Source organism: Halichoeres trimaculatus, unplaced genomic scaffold (assembly GCF_033239565.1).
Source record: "Halichoeres trimaculatus isolate MK-OKI-2021-1 unplaced genomic scaffold, fHalTri1.1 fHalTri1_scaffold_15, whole genome shotgun sequence".
In the NCBI taxonomy this organism is placed as follows: domain Eukaryota; kingdom Metazoa; phylum Chordata; class Actinopteri; order Labriformes; family Labridae; genus Halichoeres; species Halichoeres trimaculatus.
The window spans coordinates 6,285,965-6,305,173 of NW_027437193.1; the positions used below are offsets into that span (position 1 = coordinate 6,285,965).

The window sequence follows — 19,209 nt, forward strand, 5'->3', positions numbered from 1 at the left end:
AGAATCATTTCTGCTGATCTCAACGTTTCTAATGAGTTGGAATTAAGGTTGGGATTTGGTATTAGGTGTTAAATTTAAGTGAAGGATTAGGGTATGCTGAGTGTTAGGGTTAAGGTAGGGTTAAGATTAATGCTTAAAGATGGGATAGAGGTGAGAGGTGAAGCTCAGGATCAAAGGTGAGAGGATGAATTTAGTCAGCGTCTGTGAGTGATGAGGATCTGTGAAGACAGCTTGTTCTGGTCTCTGATTGGACCAACACAAACAAAACACAAACGGTCATAGCAGTGTTTGAATATATCAGGGGATAAGGGAAAAAATAAATAAAAATGTAAGGTTTAATGACCTGAAATATGTCCAAAAAACCTCCTCTGTACTGATAACTCATGTTTGGTTGATTTAATGAAATATTTTTACCCACAAACTTCAGTGAACAGCTACAGCTCTTTAATGTAAAGATATTTGCTGCCCCCTAGTGGTCCACATAAGAAACTACTAATATATGTTTCCATCCCATTTAATTTACCGTGTTATATTCTACTCACCAGTTTATTAGAGTTTTGTGCTGCAGTGATTTATTCCCACATTTCTAATCTTTAACTTCCAGGTGGAGGTCAAAGGTCGCTGAGTGTGTAATGACCCCACGGGAGCAGCTGAGGAAGATGACAGCGCTGGGAGAGCAGGGGGCTTTGGATGAGAAGCACTGGTACCGTCTGGTTAATGGCATGTCTGCTGGAGGTGAGACGTGGAAACATTAAGACAATAAAACAGCATCAAGCATCTCAAAAAATTAAAAACATGATTGAAAAAAGAAGAAGGAGGAGTTTTCTTGCGTTGTTTCCAGCTTTCAGATTCAGTGCGTTTCTCAGGTTTTAAGGCTACACTCTCAGCCGAATGACCTTTGCTACTTTTGTTCCCTCTCTTGCAGAGCTCAGGCAGAGGCAGGAGATGATAATGAGAAACCAGATGGCCATGGCTCCACAGATCCTCACCCAGGGCCAGCAGAGGTTGCAGGGAGTTCCTGCACAGTTTGAACCTCGCTTCATGGAGAGGTATGTCCTAGACTTTAAAACTCTTAAAACGTCAGCAGCTAATACTCTGTCTGGATGTTTCAGTGTCTGGAAAGTTAATTTTCTGTGCTTTCTTTCTCAAGGGAGCTCGTTCCCCCAACAGAGATGGTAGCTTCTGAGGCCAGACAGATGCACATGGGCCCTCACCTGGGTCCACCTCTACCTCCACATGCCAACGTCCTGCCTGGAAGAGCATTCCCAGGAGCAGGTGAGCATTGCAGAGAGCATGTCCGAGCCTGAGAGAATTACCAGGCTGTGTTAAGGAATGTGAACCAGCTCTAACAACCTGCCTGCCTCTTTTTCTCTCCTTCTTTTCCTTCTTTTCCTTCAGCTGGTTACGGCTTCTTGCCCTCTGAGCCCATGGAGACAGTGGCTCGCAGACAGGAGCTCATACACAAGCAGAACATAGCAAGGTTGGTGCAGAGATTTCACAAAGACAACATCATAAAGCTGGATGTTTAGAGCAGTGGTTTTCAAAATGGGGGCCTACAGGGGGGCGTTAGAAAACTGGAGGGAAGGGAAAAATTTAGATCTAATTATAATAATAATAATAATAATAATAATAATAATAATAATAATTATTATTATTATTATTATTATTATTATTATTATTATTATTATTATTATTATTATTATTATTTTATTTAATTGTTTTAAATCATTGTTGTTATTTTTTATTTATTTTTTTTTTTTACTTGTCCTGTCCAGCATCACAACAACAGAATTATGGACTGGCTGCCTTATTGTGCAGAACATATTTATTTTTCCAAGTGGAGCCATTTGTGAAAAAGCCTCCCCTTGAGTTTTAAAATGATACTTTTTATTTGTGTTTTGTAATATATCTTTTTTCCTGTGTATTCCTGAGTTAACTGAAGATTAATGCTCAGGGGCATTAGAAAATTGAAGGGAAGGGAAAAAATAAGATATTATTATTATTATTATTATTATTATTATTATTATTATTATTATTATATTTCTAATATTATTAGTTTTATTAATTCTGTTATATACTATTTTATTTATTCATTTTCATTATTTATTTTATTTGGGTTTTTTTTTATTAACACTATGGTCTGTTCGTTTGAAGTTAAAAGATTACTGCCAGAGGGGGTGATACAAAATTTGAGGGAATGGAAAAAAATAAGATATTATTATTTTTATTTTATTTTATTTTATGTTATTTTATTTTATTTATTTTTATAATCATTTGTCCTGTAGATACAACCCATTAAGTGCCACAATCGTTAGATTCTCAAGTGTACCTAACTGCACCTCATGTGACAGCTGCAACTTCGGCATGATGATGTCATGATCTGTGTCAACCTGGCGGTTTGGGCCTGTTGTGAATCTAAATCTAAAAATCTGACCTGAACTTTGAGTCTCTTTCCCTGTCTAACTACAGGCTTTATGTAAGAAAGAAGTATCCCACCTTGGCTAAAATGCTTTGTCTCTTTTGCAACAGCCTACTTGTATGAGTCTGGCTTTCATCTGTTAATAATTTCCTATTCCAAACAAATGTAATAGTTACTTCAAATAGTTAACAGTTTAAAAAATACATTCTTAAAGTTGACATTTCTTTACATATTTTGTAAAGAAAATATTGTCTGTTGGTTTCCAAAGGTGGTCCCCAGACAGAAGCAAATGCTGTTTGGGGGACCTTGGCATAGTAAAGTTTTTGAACCTCTGGTTTAGGGAAGTTGGCCATCATAGACCAGTGGAGCAAAACAAAGCATTGATTTAAGAGTTGTGCTGACACCAGCAATCGTGTCTGAAACCTCGCACCTTCATAAATTCCTGAATTCTCTGAACTATCCCTTTAAAAATCAGGTTATAACGAGTCCGGTAATTGTGTTTGCTCCTGTTTAGGATGGAAATGAACGCCATACTGCATCAGAAGGAGCTGGAGAACGCTCATCAAAAGGGGCTGATGGGAATTAATAACCCCATGGCATATCCTTCAAACCCCATGGCGTTCAGGAGCCGCCAGCGCCTCCCAGACGGCCATGATGTCTTCGTCCATCGCCCCACCCTGGATGAGCTTCACTCCAACAGCCTCCTCATGTCAGCCAGCCCCTACCCACCAATCAGCACCCTGCACAGGGAGCGGGGACGCCGGGCAGGTAGAAGGCCTACAGCCCACAAGACCTCAGAGAGCCACGCGGCCAACCTGAAGGGCCAAACAGAAGATAAAGGTGTGGAGCAGAGTCCAGGGGCCACGTCAGGGGAGGAGAAAGAGGTGGAGGCGAAGGGGGAGATGGGAGAGGAGTGTGCCACCAGTAAGACCCACCATCAGGCCAAAATAGACTCAGAGCTGAGCACAGGAAGCAGGAAGAACTACAAGGAGGGGGAGTCCAGTCTGCGCAAATCCTGCGTGAACAGCCAAGACGGCTGCTCGGATGTCCCCAACAGCAGCACGAACGACAAAGACATAACCAGCCAGTGTTCGGCTTTCCAGGAGAAATTCATGTACCCGTCTGCAGGGGGCGCACTCACAGGGATGCCTTACATGTTCCCAGTCCCGGGGAATGGTTTCCTTCCACCTGGTGGGTCCCCAACAGAGCTTATACATCACCAAACCAAACCTGTGGGATAAGATCTAACTAATGGTCTGTCATTTTGTTTCTAGGTCCAGCCAATCTCTTTCTGAATGGTGACGAGGTGCCGGAAGACATTAGGAAGTGGAGCGTGAATGATGTTTACAACTTCATCAACAGTATACCTACCTGTTCAGAGTACGCTCAGGTTGGTTGTGTTATGATTTTCTTCAACTGTTTTCCTTCTGTTGAGCCTTTATTCATGTGTAACGACACATAATTTCACTCCTCAGACGTTCAAGGACCACATGATTGACGGTGAGACCCTGCCCCTCCTGTCAGAGGAGCATCTGCTGGATACACTGGGGCTCAAACTGGGACCAGCACTTAAGATCCGCTCACAGGTGGGAAACACAGATTTCAGACAGAGATATAAAAACACAGTGAAGCCTCAAAATTTAAAAAAAAAAAAGAGGTTTGATTACTAGAAAAAGGAAGGACTTTGCAAATTTGCATCTGAGGGCTTTCAGATCTGCACATCTAAGCAAAAGTGAATGTACACAAAATGTAAAATAGAGGTCAGAGTAAATCAGATTTACACTAACTGGACGTAAAAGTAAAAATAAATGACTTTAAAAAGGCAAATTTACCATATTATTCTACTTGTTGTAACAGAGTCTCTTTCATGATACACAGTCTGACTTACCAAAGACTTCTTCTTACCAAATGATGTGGGCTGTGTCCTCTGGTGTTTCCAGCCATATCTAAAAGTCTCTTTGCCCCACAGGTGTCCAGGCGTCTAGGGAACATGCTGTACATGATGAACCTCCCGCTGTCCACCGCCGCCCTGCAGGCCACTCCAGAGAAGCCCGGAGACCGCTCATCAGAAATCGGCTCACCTGTCAACTGCAACAGCGAGGAGATGCTGCCGAGTCCCGGGGACCCTGATATCCTCAAGTCCTCAGAGCACCTTCAAGAGACAGAGAACAATAACTCGCCTCCATCCGCCAGCAGTGAGACGGCGTAATCAGCACTGATAACGTGGACACATGCAGCAGACCTTGTCCGTCCCGGTCTGTGGGAACAGCTCAGCACAGTGTGTCCTGCTGCAGCAGTGGTGGATTTGTTTACATGATGATGTGATTTCATAACTCCAAGGTCGACATAGTTTTTCTTCGTCAGCACAGGCATCTGTCTGTTTTTTTCTAGCTTTAAATTAACTCTCCCATGCTGCTGAGTGTATTTCTACTGTAGGCCTGCATAAGGGCCACATAAATAACATGGTAATGGTTTTGTAACTGAACGATGAGTTATTTTTTAATTGGCTGTGATATATTGATGCATTTGTTGGATTGTAAATAAAGTGTTTTTTACTTAAAAACTTTCAGTATCACATTTCTGTAAGGTCTAGAGACATATAATAGAAGATCATAGATCATATATTTGAAGAAACACACATTTTAAGATCCCCAAAATAAAAAAAAAACATATTGGAATGAAAATAATTGAAAAAAGTATTGAATCTCCTTTAAATTAGAAAAGTTAAAGTACTTTTTAAAAATGTAAACAGCTCAAAAGTGTGGGATCACTCGCATATTTCTTATTTTCTGAAGACACAAACATTTTCAGCCGTTTAATAAACAATCAAAATTAATCAGATGATTTTTGAAGAATGATCCACATATTTGCATAGATACCTTTTATGAGAAACTGACCTCTGCTTCAGTCTCTTGGTATTGCCGCTGACTTAAGCAGTTATGTTGCACAGCTGAAAACTGTTGTACCAATAAAGGAGCACAAGGGGGACCATGGCATTCTCTCAGTCTATTTAGTATCTGAAGCATCAGCAGTTGTAAGTTTTAAAAATCTGTCTATTGTTGTGTTTAAAATTAAAGGCTACTCAGTGCAAGAAAGTGTGAGAAAACTGAAATTCTCTAACCATGCTGTTAATGCCAAGAAAAAAGGAGAGGGAGGCCCAATGCACAACTGCAAAAAGAAAAAAAATTAAGAGTTTGTATTTTAAGCTAAAGACACCTCACAGGTCTGCAGTTGCACAAAGTAGTACCCGTCAAATTCCAGAGTCACAATCAACAGTGAGGTGACTTAAAGATGCTGAAAGCACTTAATTGGGACCACCTTCATTTTAAAACAGGACACTGACCCAAAGCACACCTCCAAAATGTACCAGCAATACCTGGAGAACAGGCAGTCAGCCAGAACTCTGACTGTAATGGAGTGGCCCGCACTGTTTCTGGGTCTAAACCCTATTGAATTGATGCTGTAACCTTTGACTCTGGTATCCATTCATCTTGTGGGAGATGTTCCAGGAAGATTGAGTGAAATCTCATTAGATAACTTACAAAAAATAAAAATAAAAAAAAAACTAAGGTCTGTCAGGCTTTGATGAGTAAAGGTGGGATTATATAGCAGGGTTTTTTTTCTTTTCTTTTTTTTTTTTTTTGTTTGCTTTGATAAAGGCAAATTTTAAAGAAAACTTCACTTTATTAAAATCATGATTTTTTTTAACTGTAATAATGCCAGCGTATCCTATTTATTTGCTTTAACATCAGACAAATTTCATGCGAGTTTCTGTGGAAAATAAATCGTTTTTTGTTGTATATTTTTTCATCATAGAACCTATATTTTGTATTTTATATTTTATTATCGTATTAACTGATGGTATTTATGGTATTTAAGCCCATTAAACCTCGAGGCGACGAGTGTAACTTATGAATGAAGATCACAAACATCTTTCCAACCGTTACTCAGTCGTCTCGCGATACCTCATACTCACTGCGCGTGCTCGGCCTCGCGCACGTTGGCGGAGCTGAGTTGGAGGATCATGGCGGAGCGCAGGAGGCACAAGAAACGGATCCAGGTAACATCCCCTGATTCACGTGAAATACTTCACAAACATGTCGAAGTACAAAGCTTAAAAACGAGCCGCTGTTTGACGACGAGCTGCTGGGTGTCCGTTAACGACAGCATCCTCGTGCGCAGCCGTTAAAAGGCGGTTAATGAGACCAAATGTAGGCTAACCGTTAGCTAGCTGTGGCTCGCTAGCAAAAACAAATGGAAGTAATTATTTAATGAAGCGACATCTCTGGAGCTGCTTATCATCTCTTTGAGAAACACTCACATCTTTGACTACATATCGAAACAGCCTTTAACTCATCTGTAACTCGGCTGTCTCTAAACTAAACCATCTGTATTTTGTTGAAGTGGCTGCAAACGTTCTCAGGCTAAGCTGCGTCAGCCCAAATCAGACGTGTTTACATAACGTGGAGCAATCAGAGGGAATTTAAATGAATGAGTCAACTCAGCGCATCAAAATGTTACTGAACTTAACGTGCAGGTCACAGGTAGATTATGTGGCAGCACTGAAAAAGTACAAAAACTAAAAGCAGCAGACTGAGGAGTTGTTACTATCACATTAAAGTTAAATATGTACAAAGTGTACATATTTAACATACATGCAGGCATCAATCTTTACACAAAGTCTGTGTGTGTAGCATCATAGTCAGGCGCTGATCACATTTATTTTTAAAGTAACCTGGATGAACTGAAGCAGATGCCATTAAATTTTCAATTAGTGCAAGTGCTGAATTTGACTTCGAGCTTGAAATTGTAATTTAGTCATGAGTCTTTTCCTGAACAACAGAGATTTTTTCTTTGCACTGGCAAAAAAGCCCCTATTTTCCAGGCCTTTCTTTTTGATACCTGATGGACAAAAGTTTTGTTGACATTTTCTTTAAACATATATCGTTAAGTATGCTGGTTGTGTACTTTAAAGGGGACATATCATGCCGATCCCTGATTTAATACTTACATATAATATAATGAATTTGAAAACAAGACCTTTCACCTCCTGAATTTTCAAAAAATGAGATATTGTATTTTTTCTGATATCCTAGAACGAGATTTGATGCCTCTGAAAATAGCTCATTGCCAGTTGGCAGCGAATTTTCTACCCTCATGACAACACGAGGATCTTTTCTTTTTATTGGAGTAATCTGATAAAGCAGCTCCTCCTTTGTGATGTCAGTCAGTCACACAACCGCCACCGAGGGATACACCCACCAAGAGCCGAGTATCCCCCCTCAGATGCTGGATGCAGGGACTCTGCTCTGCTGAGCAGCTTGGCTTTACATGGTGAATTAGCAGATAAAACACTGTAGTTTTAGCAGACGTTGTAATACTGGTGAGACTGTGATATTTGCATGCTTGTTCTGACATGCACTGTGAACCTGGACCACAATAATGCTGCGGTAATAACATAGTGACGAAACGGCGGTAGAGGCAATCTTTAGACTACACTTTCAGCATGATGGATAAAACAGACAGAGAAAAGTGAAGGAGCAAGATGGAGCATTGTTATAGAAATAGTTTATTGGTGAAGTCTGCCTTTATTTCCACGTATGAACTATACATGTTACAGTACCGGTTTGACTCACCACACTGAAGCGTCCTGAGATGATCTGTGTCGAGGTGGATTTTCTTCCTCCTGAGCTGCAGAACCGTCTGGGTCTGACTCGGGGTCCAATACAAAAGGACGTATCCTACACTCTGCCATTTTATTAGTGCTATCAATGCCTTACAGTGAAGTTTTGGCAAACAGCAAACTCGCTCGGTCTGCCCCATCCAATATGGTGATTTTGTCAATACTGCCATGCTGCAAAAACCACCCCCTGGCTCTACCCCCTCCGCCCCTCTGATAGAACTGACCAATCAGAGCACAAAGGGCTGTGATGTTGTGAGGTTACTGGAGGTCATTCTCCAGACGGAGCGTTTCAACGAGATCTTCATAATGGCCTAAAATGAGGATATTGAGAACGCTATTGTGGGGCAATGAAGGAACTAGATGACTTGTAGTGAGGGCAAAAATGCTTTACAGGCATCCTAGTCTGGCATAGTGAAAAGGAGAAACAAGCATGATATGTCCCCTTTAAAATGTGCCACTGTGTGTGTGTTATATCTGAAGTCAGAAGTTATTATTTCTGTTGCTCAGAAAGTACATTAATACAGCTTTGGGGTGCAGAGAGATAAGCAAAGCTGAGCTAACTTTTCTCGCTCCATCTGTTGTTGTTGTGGATCTCAGACTGTCTTGAATTTGCCTGTTACAGGGCATTAGGCTGACATAATAATCTGTTTGGCTGCATAACAATACAGAGTGACACAAAGCCCTGTCATATCACCACTCTGCCTTTTTTGAGACTGGAATGCATTTGTGTTGATGAAATCCCTGCCTTTATGAATGTAAAATCTTTGCGTTTTGCTTTTATATGTGTTGGCTTTGGCGACACAAAGTGTATCTGCATTATGGAAACCATTTAAACCTCAAATTAATATCTTAAATCAACATAAAACAGGATTTATATTGTGTTAAACTGTTAGTTTGAGCAAAGTGTGTTCTCTAAACCATAGTCATTTCTCTTGCTTGTTTGCATTGCGTTGCATAACGGCACATAGTGTTATCTTGATAGGAGCAGACCACAACTAAAAGAGTCATGTCTGCTTGACACATGGTTCCTTTTTACTTTTAATCCCATTTAACACCATTTTTTATCACACAACTAAATTATGATCACTTTTGTTGAAGTAGTTTTTAAATATTGTGTCCACCACTTTTAATACCTCACAGAATATCAAAGTAAAGATTAAAACAGCTGATAGAATGAACTTTAAGCTGAATTAAAACCTCTCTGGAACAGCTTTATTTAGGCCTGTCATGATAACAAATTTTGCTAGACGATGATTTTCCAAAATATTATTGCTAATAAACGATATTATTGTCAATATTATTTTAATTTATTTTCCATTTTTTCATTGATGTAATTATGATAAATGGGATAATAAAGTGAGTACACCATATCAAAAGCAAGAAACTTTAATTTCTTAAGAGTATTTAACTGTAATTAAAAGGTCAGGATCTTTTCAATAAAATAAATTAAACAAAAAATATAATAAATTTAACAAACAAGAAAGAGAAAAAAATTACAATGAAAATGAAATGGACTCTCTTTTAGAAAAAAATACATGTCAATGAAAATAATTAATACGAATAGAAAACAAAACATAGACCCTGTCTCTAAAGAAAAAACGAAACCCTAAAAAAATAAAACTACAATAAAAACTATAGCCTAAATAAAAGGTAGTTTATACAGTTCCTGAATTGTTTGTAACATGTACTTTTTCCCTGTCAATTCTTACCGTCTGTCAAACATTTTTAACATTTCTGGCTTTCAACCGTATTGAAGGGCTGCATTTCTTTGGCTATTTAGCTGTCTTTGAGCGCCCACCATTTGGCACTTTTATTTCTATTTACTTTGCAGACCAAAAGCCTCAGTAAGAGCGGATTGTCAAAGAACAAGGCTCCGCTCCACCTCCCTCTTCTTCTTCTTCGTCGCCACTATTTTCAAACAAATGTGACATATCAGCTCGTTGGTGTTCATGAGCTCACACTTTGTTCATTCTGATAAAAAACAAAATATTCCCACACTGGGACTGTGGCAGGCAGCTTAAGAATCGTATCTTTCGTGCCATCACTCATATGAGCGTGTGTTTCCTCCTTACCCCTCAGGACGCTCGCTTCAGCTCTCTCCGTGTGTACGCGCAAGCAGCCCCGTCTTCACCCCAAAGATCACATTTTTGACAGATGCTCACTCCGCTATAAATCCGCTAAATCCGCTATGGAACCTATGCACCCCGATTTTAGGAAAGATAGACGAAGTGAGCCATCTTCTCATTCAGCCTCTTTGGTCGAAAGAGAGGAGGAAAACAAACATGCATGCACGTGTCAGTTTATCGAGGCTGGCAAACTTACAGAGGACGTTTTTATTTATTGTTCAGTTAATCGATTTATTGATAATCGTTACAGGCCTAGCTTTATGCTATATTTCTACAGAGCAACCAGGCCGTAAACTGCTTTATGTTCCGTTTTCCTGTCTGAATGTCCTAGATCAGTTGCATAACATCACAAACTGTTATCTCTTTTACGAGTAAACTTCAACAAAACAACCCTCTAAGATCAGCACTTAGTACAGCTTTTATAACTTTTGACTGAATTCTTCCTCATTGTTCACGTCTCTTTCCTGATGAGCACGAAAGAGTTTAGGATCTCAAAGTGGGTGACTTTTAGAAGCAAACTTGTTCCCTCCTCATAAGTTTTAAGAACTGTGCTCTGCTTTGTCCAGGACTTGAAGGATGCTGGCATGTTTCAGCAGCTTATCCTCCTGTGGTGAAGCCAGGTAGATCGTATAGACTGTAACAAGGGGCTTGTTTGGCTGAGGGGTCTCATGAAACCGAGCTGCGTGTCTGATACCTGCTTCTTCAAACAAAGGCCTGTTTGATGCTCTCTTCTTCCTCGTGTTGCCAGCCGGAGCCAGCTGGACTGGTTTAAGCAGCACTGAATCTCATTGTGCTGATGCTTTCATTCCCTGTGTGTTGGCGTGTGGTTCAGAGCTGCTGGCAGGGTGGCAAACGCTGCAGATGTGGTGAGAAAAGAGGAAGTGTTAGAGGGAGATATAGACTCTCTGTCTGTTATTGTTCCAGGACAGTGTCTACAGTAAAATGAAATCAATGAAACTGAAGGTGAATAGAGTGCAGCTGTTTCTCACACTGACTGCATGTTTAAGGAGAGGAGAGGCAGACACTGAGATGTCACGCTTTGTTTCTGGATTCATGATCTGAAGCTTTGGGTTTAGGATGTCATCTTGTTAGTTTTTGATCCAGATACTTTGACACGAGGTGGGACACCTCAGAGGACGAGTTCAGTAACTAAAAAAAGCTGATGTGAGGCGGATCACACAGCGATCTGTCACTCACAGCAGACAGTTATACTCTAATTTGTATATTTTTCATCTTTTTCTGCTCAAAGTTTCCATAATAAGATAAGCCAGCATAAATTGTGGAATGCACAACAAACAAGATATGTGCAACTTACAGTAAAATTTAACAAAACTTGATTTCTTCATATATTATTTATGTTATCTGGCATTGTATGTAGGGATGGAACAGTTCACAAAAACCACAGTCTGGTTCTTGTCACAGTTTTGTGGTCACGGTTTTTGGTTTGGTTTGGTGTATATTGTTGTTTTCAACACCCCAGATTACCACATACCCTAATAATCCACTATTAACAGATTATTTTTAATCCATTCTGTCATGTGTAGTCATGAAAAGCCTGAAAAAATGAGGCGGTTTCCCATTTCAAACATCATTAAAGCTGAGGGAAACATTGCTAGTTTCAACATGCAAACTCCTCAGTAAGGAAAGTCGCTATTATCTGTCCCAGAAGTCACTAAAAGTCACTAAATAAACTGCTGTCTAATTTGCATAATGAACTATTTGCATGTAATTGTCATGGACTCTGTAGGAGAGAGAAATAAGCAGGTAAAACACAACATATCAACCCTCCTCCTTTATCTGGGCTGGGGACCAGCAGAAGTGACCATAAGGAGACACACTTGGGTGATTTCATCTGCTGTGATTGAGGAGAACTGTCTGTCTGTGTTTTGGGATAGAGGAGGGTAGGGATGAGTACCGAATTAGGTACTTTTATAGGTACCGACCGAATTTAGTCAAAAGTACCGGGTACCGATTCATGTAAAATCAAAAGGTACCATGTTTAGGTACCTAAATGCATCCTTGTGACTCTGAGGGAGAAGAAGAGTAGGTGATTTTCCATGCTGGACATGAACACAGCATCAAAAGGTTATATATTAGAGAATAAATATGTTAAATAAAAATAATTTACATTTTATTGTTAAACAAATTGATATTTTTTTCCATCTACGCACACAAAAGTACCGAAAATTGGTACCGTTGAGTACCGATACCGATTGCCAAGTACCGGAATTGGTACTGTATCATTTCAAATGTGAAAGGTACCCATCCCTAGGGGAGGGACTCACACACGCTGACCATTGAGGAGATCAAAACACGCTTTAACCTCAGATTCTCCAAACTCCAGAAAAGTTGCAAGAACTGTCCGCTCTGATAAAACTTGCCAAAGGGTCTGAAAAGTCATTAAATGTAGCGATAAAGTCTCTAAATTGGCAACACTTAGTCGTGGTTTTATCCTCCACTTTCTTACCGCCGTCATCAAAGCTCACACTGAATCTAAAGAGCTCCCAGACAGCAGAACGCCACAGGTACACCCTCTAACTCTATCTTCTCCACTTGTCATGTAAACAACACACGTTTCCTGCATATGATCAGAGCTACATACTTGCTTCAAACTGAGCTGTACAATGAAGAATAAAGGAAAACATGAACCAAACGAAGCACAAACCGTTCCATCCCTAATCGAGCTTTACCTGGTTAGCTTGGAAAAAATGGATGTAAAAACTAGATTTAAGCAGATCTTTGGGTTTGCTTTGCCACATTAAGACACTAAAAGGTAAAAGGGGTGTGGTTTTGATGATTAAATTTAGTCATATTTTGAGGCTTTGTTGGTAGTTAAATCTACTTAAGCATCGTTTTTTAAGCTCTGAGGGTTTCATTTAAAGTTGTTTATGTTGGTGTTTTTCTCGCTACAGGAGGTGAGTGAGCCCACCAAGGAGGAGAAGGCGGTGGCCAAATATCTCAGATTCAACTGCCCCACCAAGTCCACCAACATGATGGGCCACAGAGTGGACTACTTTATCGGTGAGTGCTCAGTCTGGACAGACAGTCGTTCTAGCTGTACATCTTCACACTCTGCAAGCTGAGAAAGTCTGTCCTCTGTTTCTAAAGAGAAGTCTGATTCTTTAATGTTTTCACTCCCACACACAGACCCAGTCCTCCCACTCAGTATTTATATTCCTCCTGTCCCTGTGTGGGTCCATTTGTTGTTTATAGGAAGTTCTGTTTTAACTCAGAGTCGTGGGCACAGTCTCGTGACCTTACAGTCCCTTTCCTCACCATTTCCTCAGCTTTGTTTATCTTATAGTCAGTAACAGTGATCAGGAAACGTTCTTTACACAGTTCTGGTCAATGCTGTTGTAATATGAGAAAATATGAAGTGACAGTTTAAAAGCTTGTGATGATGAATGTTCAGAGAAGTAGCAGCTAAATCTGCTCTCAACTGGATGGAGGTTTGGAGCAGGTTTCTGCTTGTTTATGGATCTGTACTTTGATTCCCCTCACTCCTCCTGCTCTTACAGTTTTGTTTTAAGTTTATAGTTAAACCTTAGATTACTCTATTTCTATCTGTTGCTGAGAAAAAACAAGCAGAGATGAGTGATCATTTACATTTCTTAAACAGATATGAATAGAAACAATGTTCCCTGGGGAGTCCAACATCACAGCTGTTGGTTTCATGTCATATTTTTCAGGTTTGAGGAGAACATTCCTGCTCCTCACCCGTCATTAGAGCTGTAATAACTGTGAGCATAATCCCAGCAGGACATTTTCAGGGCCAGTGTTCTTTAACGTCCACCTTTGTGTCTCTATATTTAGCCTCCAAGGCAGTGGACTGTCTGCTGGACTCAAAGTGGGCCAAGGCCAAGAAGGGAGAGGAGGCTGTGTTTACCACCAGGGAGTCTGTGGTGGATTACTGCACCAGGTGAGCTATGTGGAGCACTTTACTGCTTACATTAAAAATGTACAACCCCAGTTTCCAAACAGTTAGGATGATGTGCAAATGTTGAGAAAAACAGTTTCATTAAATATGCAGAAAAATAAACCGGGAGATTTTCATTTTAGAAAACATTAACTCTCTAAAGAAGAGAGGGGGCATTTATTTTTTGTTAGCCCACAGTTCACGGCCCTGATGGTGAGGTGATGCTCAAGTGTCCATGACATGGGTCGCTTACAGATCTGTGAAGGCTCCATTACAGCTGAACAATACTGACAGGTTAAGAAGCAACACATGCTGCCATTCAGACAACGACTTTCAGAGATGACCTTAGATTATTCAGCGAGACAACACCAAACCACATACAACAGCATGGCTCTGTAGTAGAGGAGTCCAGGGGCTAAACTGGTCTCCCTATTGTGCTGACTTGACACCCACTGAAAACATCTGTCGCATGATGAAAGGAGAACCAGAATCAGCTGTTGAGCAGGTGAAATCTTTTGTTTGGTAAGAGTGTTGTTCAAAGAAGAGGTGATGCAAAAGGATGGTTAGCACACCTCTGTCCCAACTGTTAGGAAACAGCTTGCTGGCATCAACTTCAAATTTTCTCAGTTTCATCATTTCTCGTCTTTTCACTGTTGTTGAGTAATTATAGGGTTAAATGTCTGTGCACCATCAGAATATGTTCTTTTAAAGTTCAACACAGCATCCTATGTTGATAGCAGCGGTGCAATACGAAAAAGAAAAATAACAACAGCAACATTTTTGAGGGTGAAAAACAAGACTTGAGAGACTATTCATTATCTAGAAATGATCCAGGAAAGAACGGAAAATGGTTCATGCAGGTCTAAATCTTAAGTTTATAAAGTCTCTAACTTTGTGCCAGCTGATAGAGCTCCGATCGACACTAAAGCCAAAAGACGTCATGATTAAAACAGTTTTCAATCTTCATTCTCCTCTTTTCTCTTTAGACTCCTGAAGAAGCAGTTCTTCCACCGGGCCCTCAAAGTGATGAAGAAGAAACCTGAAAAGGAAACCAAGAAAGAGAAAGAGAAGGAGAAAGAAAAGGAAAAGGAAAAAGAGAAGGAAAAGGAGAAGGCTAAGGGTGACAGCAGCAAAGAGGAGGAGAAAAAAGGGAAGAAGGAGAAAGAGAAGAAGAAAGAGGCTGAGGTCGCTGAAACCAAGAAAGAGAAGAGCGTACGTCACCTGTAGCTGTTAGCCTCAGATTTACAAATGGTAGATGTGTTCATAATGACTCAGGTGTGTTTTTGTTGTTAGGATGACAGTCCAGGAACGCCCAAAAAGAAGAAGGAGGTGAAGAAGAAGTTCAAACTGGAGCCTCATGAGGATCAGCTGTTCCTCGATGGAAACGAGGTGAGAGTGTGAAGGAGATGGGTAACTTTAAAAAGTGTGTGTCTGATCAGAAAAGACGTCAAACCCGGCCTGTGTCCCCTCTTCAGGTGTACGTCTGGATTTATGATCCAGTCCATTTTAAGACATTTGCGATGGGGCTGATACTCGGTGAGTCAACAGTGGAAAAGGAGTTGTTTTAAAGAAAAGCTGCTTGAAGGGTTATCTGAACTCAAACTGTCTGTTCTGTGGTTTTCTCCCTCAGTTATCGCAGTGATCGCAGCCACGCTGTTCCCTCTGTGGCCGGCAGAAATGAGAGTAGGAGTTTATTATCTGAGTGTAGCAGCAGGCTGCTTCGTGGCCAGTATTCTGCTCCTGGCTGTTGGTGAGTGCTTCACAAAAACCTGAACACATAAAAACATTCAAACAGCTTCATGAACTTCCTCTTGGTAAGAAATGATTCCAATCTTTGTTTGTCCTCAGCCCGGTGTATCCTCTTCTTAATCATCTGGGTGGTGACCGGGGGACGTCATCACTTCTGGTTCCTCCCGAACCTGACGGCAGACGTGGGCTTCATCGACTCGTTCAGGCCGCTCTACACCCACGAGTACAAAGGACCACGAGCCAGCAGCAAGAAGGGCTCAGACAAGACAGACGAGAAGGACAACGGAGGCTCCACTAAGGCCCAAAAATCAGACAGTGAGGAGAAATCAGACAGCGAGAAGAAGGACGCGGATGATGAGGAGGAGGAGGAAGAGGAGGAGAGCAAAGAGGTGGCAGCCGCAGCAGAGGAGAGTAAAGAAGCAGAAGGGGAGGGGACGGATCGACACTCAGACACAGACAGCGACCGGCGGGAGGACGAAGGATCGCAGCACAGCAACGGAAACGACTTTGAGATGATCACCAGGGAGGAGCTGGAGCAGCACACGGAAGAAGAAGAAGAAGAGGAGGAGGAGGAAGAAGAGGAAGAGGACACGCAAGAGAGGAAAGAAGAGGGTGAGAGTGAGACTAAAGGCCAGACTGCTGAAACATAAACTTCTTATTACCCCATCACTCTCTACTTTCCTCTCTCTGTCCTTTCCTCCCCCTCTACTGTGATCCCAGGACCCGCTTGTCCCGCCTCCTCCTCGTCTGGAGGAGACGCTCCATCTCTTCCACTGACACAGTACCCACAGACCAGGACCGGAGAAAACAAACAGCAACAATGAGGAAAACACGTTGTATGATAAAGAAGCCTTACAGTGGAGCGGATTCCTCCATGTTTGATGTGATTTACGTCAGGATGAAAGAACCCTGCCTGAGGAAGCTGTCCGGAGAAAAACCATCAGACCGTCAAACACTAACGAACAGCTCTCTTATCTCTGTCTTCATTTGCTTTGTCACGACGTAGCGTTTACCTTCATTTCTGCCTCCATGTCTTTGGTTACTTTTGTACGCGAGGTCAAATCTAAGACGCAGACGACGGAGAAAAGATTTGGTGCTGCTTTCTTTGCCCATTTTTTCCGGTTTTAGTGTCGTCTTTGAGCTGCTGGTGGAATCCTTTGGTCTAAAAAAGATGGACCACACATTCTTCTCCTGTTTACAAAAGTGATGCCAAAATCTCCCTTCAACAGGTGCTTCACATTTGAGTCCAATACTGACGTCCCATTTAACGAATTAATCAAACAACAAAGTTTGCTATGGTTGGTTTGGCTCCTTGTGGAGATAATTAAATAACTTGTTGAAAACTGAGCACAACAGGAAGTAACTTTAATCATAAAACTTTAAAACTTTGTTAATTTGTTTACAAGCAGACCTATACTGCAGCCAGTCACCAGGGGGAGCTAGAAATCCTTTGGCTTCACTTCCTATCCACTGTGTCATGGTTTTTCCAGGACCACCAGTGAGTCTGATCGCTTTCTCAGGCAGGCAGTGCAGAAAACTGACGAGGGTTAAATCCAGACGGACCAAATCCTGAAACGACTCAAAGGAAACAAGAAATCCCGATCGTGTTGGGCTCTTTGAGGTACTCGCCATTCTCCGTAACGACAAGTGTTTGTTGAGACTGATGCTCATCGTGCAATCCTCTCTCACAGTCTAGTTCATGTTCAATGTGGGACTCATCTGTTCGAGTCAATGTGAGCAACTGGGACACAGCTGGCGTACTTAAATTTTCTTTTTTAAAAAAAGATTTCAGCATTTGTTGTACAACTAAAAACTAGATGATGTAAAGTCTATTTGCAAAACAGGAACCAAGATATAACGTTAACTCTAGTGCCAAACAATACCAGATGTTATGCATGCTGATTTCAAACAGTGCAGAGTAACACGTACGAGTAAACGTCCGTTTGATTTTATAACCGCAATGTCATAGTTCCTCCAATCTTTCATGACTTTGGGAGAAAAGTAAAGATTATAAAACTAGAGGTTGTTAGGTTTTAGCTAAACTAAGATTTTTTGGTCTCAATGAAACCATTTAAAGCTCGACTCACATCGAAAAACCTGCTCTGTGTTGTTTATGATTATCAGGAATACAGCTCCTCTGACCAGACCGCAACGGAAGCACTAAGTCGATGTAATCAATCAGTTTATTCCTCCCAACCATGATGATAATCAATTTCTGTTTTCTGCAATTTCTCAGAAACTAAAAGAAGATTCAAGAAGCTTCTTGAATCAAAGATTTGCTGCTTTTCTTTGTCAAGTAGCTCAAAGATATTCAACCAAACGATTCCTCTCTAGAGCCGCTGATTTATCCGTTTTGGAGATCAGCCGAAGTCGCAGCCTCAGGCCAGTTTCATTTCCAGTGGAAGTCTGTGGTCCAAGCTGTTCCTTCACATCCACCTCAAGCCACGAGCGTTTTACATTCTCTTTTTAGTTAGAGCAAGGATTATATTTAAATAGAAAAGCATCATTTATATATGAATTCTATTGATATATCAAATATATAGCATACTTAGTCTAAAAGTCTATTAAAGCTCCTTTTTTTCAGCTTCTTCCCGCTCTTCTTTTCTTTTTGTATACGGAGGATTTTGAGTGTTTGTAATACATTTTTTATACTATCATGAAAGAGCGTACTTACTATTTAAACTCAACATCCGGGGGAGAAAACAGGATTTGTTTGCATTTCTCTGTCTTTTCCATTTGCGACATAACATTGAATGTGTGTGTAGATGGTTTGTCTGTATTTCTCACTGAACACACTCGTTCGATGTCTCAGACGACGACCTGCCAGGAAGGAAAATCTGAATTTAATCCACACAACAGACCTTAAATCCTTATCTCCTGTAGCTCTCACACCATCTCCTTTCTCAGTTTTCACCCCGCATCGGGCAAAGTGCATCTCTGCGTCCTGAGTTGCCAGTCGCCGTCATCGATCGCAGTTTGCTAAAAAAGAAAAAGAGAAAAGTCTTCTCCCAGTTGTTCTTGACTGTTGCACAGTATCGGTCTGTTAAATATTGTAGTATTATTCTTACTCTCTACGCTGCTGCTGCTGCTGCTTCTCATCGCACATTTCTGGGGGAACTAAAAGTGAAATTGTTCAAACATCTGTGTTTTATCTCTGGTCAGAAAAAAAGAAAACAAGCGTGTCTTTTGATCGCCTAGTCGTCCACATCAGGAGCAATGTCATTCTTGAAGACTGTCACATGCAATATTGGAGTATAATTTAATTAAACTGGATGTCTGTATCTTATCATTGCAATAAAAATATAGAAAGCATTCA

The 19,209-nt window shown here is 40.8% G+C and overlaps 2 protein-coding genes across 2 annotated transcripts; both read left to right on the plus strand.

Moving 5' to 3' along the window:
* Positions 1-632: 632 nt before the first annotated feature.
* Positions 633-4,780, plus strand: samd7 (sterile alpha motif domain containing 7). Its single transcript, XM_074689285.1, has 8 exons — positions 633-735; positions 926-1,049; positions 1,151-1,275; positions 1,399-1,480; positions 2,934-3,610; positions 3,694-3,809; positions 3,895-4,005; positions 4,389-4,780. Exons 1-8 carry the CDS (start codon positions 633-635, stop codon positions 4,626-4,628), a joined length of 1,578 nt encoding a protein of 525 aa, XP_074545386.1. The 3' UTR covers positions 4,629-4,780.
* A 1,589-nt stretch (positions 4,781-6,369) lies between these two features.
* Positions 6,370-19,199, plus strand: sec62 (SEC62 homolog, preprotein translocation factor). Its single transcript, XM_074688206.1, has 8 exons — positions 6,370-6,479; positions 13,141-13,249; positions 14,042-14,147; positions 15,131-15,356; positions 15,438-15,533; positions 15,620-15,680; positions 15,775-15,894; positions 15,993-19,199. The coding sequence occupies exons 1-8, from the start codon at positions 6,444-6,446 to the stop codon at positions 16,541-16,543; spliced, it is 1,305 nt and encodes a 434-aa protein (XP_074544307.1). The 5' UTR covers positions 6,370-6,443; the 3' UTR covers positions 16,544-19,199.
* Positions 19,200-19,209: the final 10 nt, after the last annotated feature.

Excerpts from the sequence above, each read along its gene's own strand:
- sec62 (XM_074688206.1), top strand. The coding sequence starts at position 6,444 with ATGGCGGAGCGCAGGAGGCACAAGAAACGGATCCAG. Across the intron at positions 13,250-14,041 it reads CAGAGTGGACTACTTTATCG|CCTCCAAGGCAGTGGACTGT; the intron begins GTGAGTGCTCAG and ends CTCTATATTTAG. Across the intron at positions 14,148-15,130 it reads GTGGTGGATTACTGCACCAG|ACTCCTGAAGAAGCAGTTCT; the intron begins GTGAGCTATGTG and ends TTTTCTCTTTAG.
- samd7 (XM_074689285.1), top strand. The coding sequence starts at position 633 with ATGACCCCACGGGAGCAGCTGAGGAAGATGACAGCGCTGGGAGAGCAG. Across the intron at positions 736-925 it reads TAATGGCATGTCTGCTGGAG|AGCTCAGGCAGAGGCAGGAG; the intron begins GTGAGACGTGGA and ends CCTCTCTTGCAG. Across the intron at positions 3,611-3,693 it reads GAATGGTTTCCTTCCACCTG|GTCCAGCCAATCTCTTTCTG; the intron begins GTGGGTCCCCAA and ends TTTTGTTTCTAG.